The sequence below is a fragment of the Protopterus annectens genome, chromosome 3.part1, assembly GCF_019279795.1.
Source record: "Protopterus annectens isolate FY-2018-M chromosome 3.part1, PAN1.0, whole genome shotgun sequence".
NCBI lineage: Eukaryota > Metazoa > Chordata > Ceratodontiformes > Protopteridae > Protopterus > Protopterus annectens.
The window spans coordinates 162,135,785-162,138,284 of record NC_056732.1 but is presented as its reverse complement, the minus strand read 5'-3'; the positions used below and the strand labels follow the sequence as shown (position 1 = coordinate 162,138,284).

The 2,500-nt window shown below is 37.3% G+C and overlaps 1 protein-coding gene across 9 annotated transcripts in view; it reads right to left on the bottom strand.

The window, feature by feature from the left end:
• The window catches only part of SVIL (supervillin), a gene marked incomplete in the record, with an annotated part of 2,930,183 nt that overhangs the window by 551,251 nt on the left and 2,376,432 nt on the right, over positions 1–2,500 (bottom strand). For all 9 annotated transcript variants that reach the window (XM_044066681.1, XM_044066680.1, XM_044066686.1 and 6 more), the window contains 1 exon segment: positions 1–95. This exon segment is cut by the window's left edge and continues 42 nt beyond it. In XM_044066681.1, coding sequence (XP_043922616.1) covers positions 1–95 — 95 coding nt within the window.

The window sequence follows — 2,500 nt, the reverse complement described above, 5'->3', positions numbered from 1 at the left end:
GAAGCAGTGTTGCGGTGATATCAGTAAGAAGCAGTCTCCACTGTTCAAAGAAGAGGCTCTGGGTTCTACTAATCGGGTTTGCACATGTCTTCTTCCTGAGAAATAAACAGAGTGCAAAAGTTTCAAGAGAACTAAATATTACAAAAAAAAAGTTGTGTTCAACAGATGATTAATTTATGCAAAAAAAAAGACCATTTCCAGCCTTAGAACAACTAAAAAAGCCAAAGAATACACAGATCAAAATAATACAAAGTAGGAATGGAGTATTTGGTGGAAAAGGTTACTTGTGTAGCTAATGTCACATTGGATGGTGGGTGATGCCACATTAGCTATGTAAAACACTGTTTAACCATAGAGCTGAAGCATCCATCTTAAGTAAAATATTCTATGTCAGCAGCACTGTGACCACATGAGCAGTGACAAAATAAGGTAAAAATCTGAAATTTTTCAAAGCATACAGCACTCCTGAATCGTACTTAAACTGCAATGTTGGTAATACTGATTACGTAATCCACAGCAGCTGCACTTTAACTGCCGGAGGTCATCACAGCTACCAGCATTCCTTCAGAATAAAACTGAAGAGGGGAAAAGAAATTTTAAGACAACAACCAAATGTTTACAAAATTTATTATCAATTTTGGTAATACACTTTTTAATCCAATGCTGCAGGTTTCCTCTCGCCATAAAAGTACATTTCAAAAAGAAGCATACCAAAATAGTATTTACGCATATACAGGTCTCTTCAAACACACCTATACTGCCCTGTGCATTAAAGATGGAATTCTGCTCATCCACAAAAGCCGATCAGCTTGCCCTCTCATAGAGGAGTTTGTAATTTCAAATTACCTCAGATGTGAAGCACAAAAAGCTATCCGAATCACAAACCATGAAGTAAAAGAAATATTTTATAGGTCACAAAACTGCCCGCCCAGCCTTGATTATTCAGTTCATGCTACAAACTAGATCCAAACGAACATTCATTACTAAAACTCTAGGCACTGTCTGCCATTGTGCTATTTCAATAGTGGAAAATATTAATGGAAGTGTAATCAAAAGTCATCACTGCCACTGGCTCAACAGACAGCAAGCACACACATACCTTTCATCTTGGTAAAATCAGAAGAAGGCTGTGGGCTCTATCCCACAAAGCAGATACCAAGATTCATGTGCTACTGCTGACAACTGTAGAGCACCACAACTGGGTGCTACAGTCCTGAGCTCCTGGTCTCTGGGTAACTGAAATCCCATATGCTTGAGTTGGTGGCTCACGTAAATGAAAATGTACAAATGTCATGGCACTTAAGACACAGGGATTTACTCTTATTGGGGGAAACTACCACCTTGGATCTCATATTAAATACAGGTCATGCCTGCTAAAACTACATACATGCACATACACACACACACACACACACACACATATATATATATATATATATATATATATATATACATACATACATACATACACACACACACATACATGTAGAAAGAGAGAGAGAGAGAGAGGGAGACTTTTTTTTTTTTTTGCTTCCACAGTGATTATATCTTCTACCAGCATTGATGTCATTTTGGGAAGGGTATAAGATGTTCTGGTTCTAGGTTAGGAATTTCAACACAGTACTTTTTCATTATTTCATCCCCAAAATTGAATTTTAAGTGTGACTTTAAAATGTAATGCAGTCCAGCACACTACTTAACTACTGTCATCACAGTAGTCATCATGTATGAATGTATGTATACGTGTTTTTTTTTTTTTTTTTGGGGGGGGGGGGTCATTACGGCTACAAAGCATGCATGTCCACTGAATCAAATTCTAAATAAGCTTTCTATGAATTAACAGTTTTTTTATCATGTAATATGATGGAATCTTACTTAATGAGAATCCATTTGAAGCTACTGTATATATCTGAATTAACAGACCTTTTTTGAGGCTATGCACAGTTAGGAGGATTTACCAAGTGAACAGATAATGAACTTCTTTGTTGGGAAGGCAGGTTTGCAGATGAGCAGAAAATTAGTCCCTTGAAGGCTATACTTTTAAATGCGGCACAAGCTCTGAACAGTATATCCAGTGCTTCAAATTTTGCAAATCTGTGAATGGCTGCCCAAGTGTCCAAAGCATGTCACACAAACAGACAAGCCTCTGAGGCATCAGCATCCCTGGTAGAGTGAGGTTTATTGAGTTCAGAAAGGGGCTTGTCAGTCACTTTGTATAACAAAAACTCTATACTGGTCGTATATTGCTGTACTCACAAGGGATGGATCCTCTAAAAAACAAAGGCAGTTGGACAGATGAACATAAACTTAATAGTGCAGTTGAGGATTCATACACAAACAAAACTGCCAATCCTTAACACTTTTCAATGTGAAAGCATGAAGTTCTAAAATTCTCCTGGCAGATGAAATGGTGACAAATGGAGAAAAAGGATTTTCCAAGAAAGAAACTAAGATACACATCCAAGGAGATGTAAAAATCCTTACAAGACAAACTTCAAAG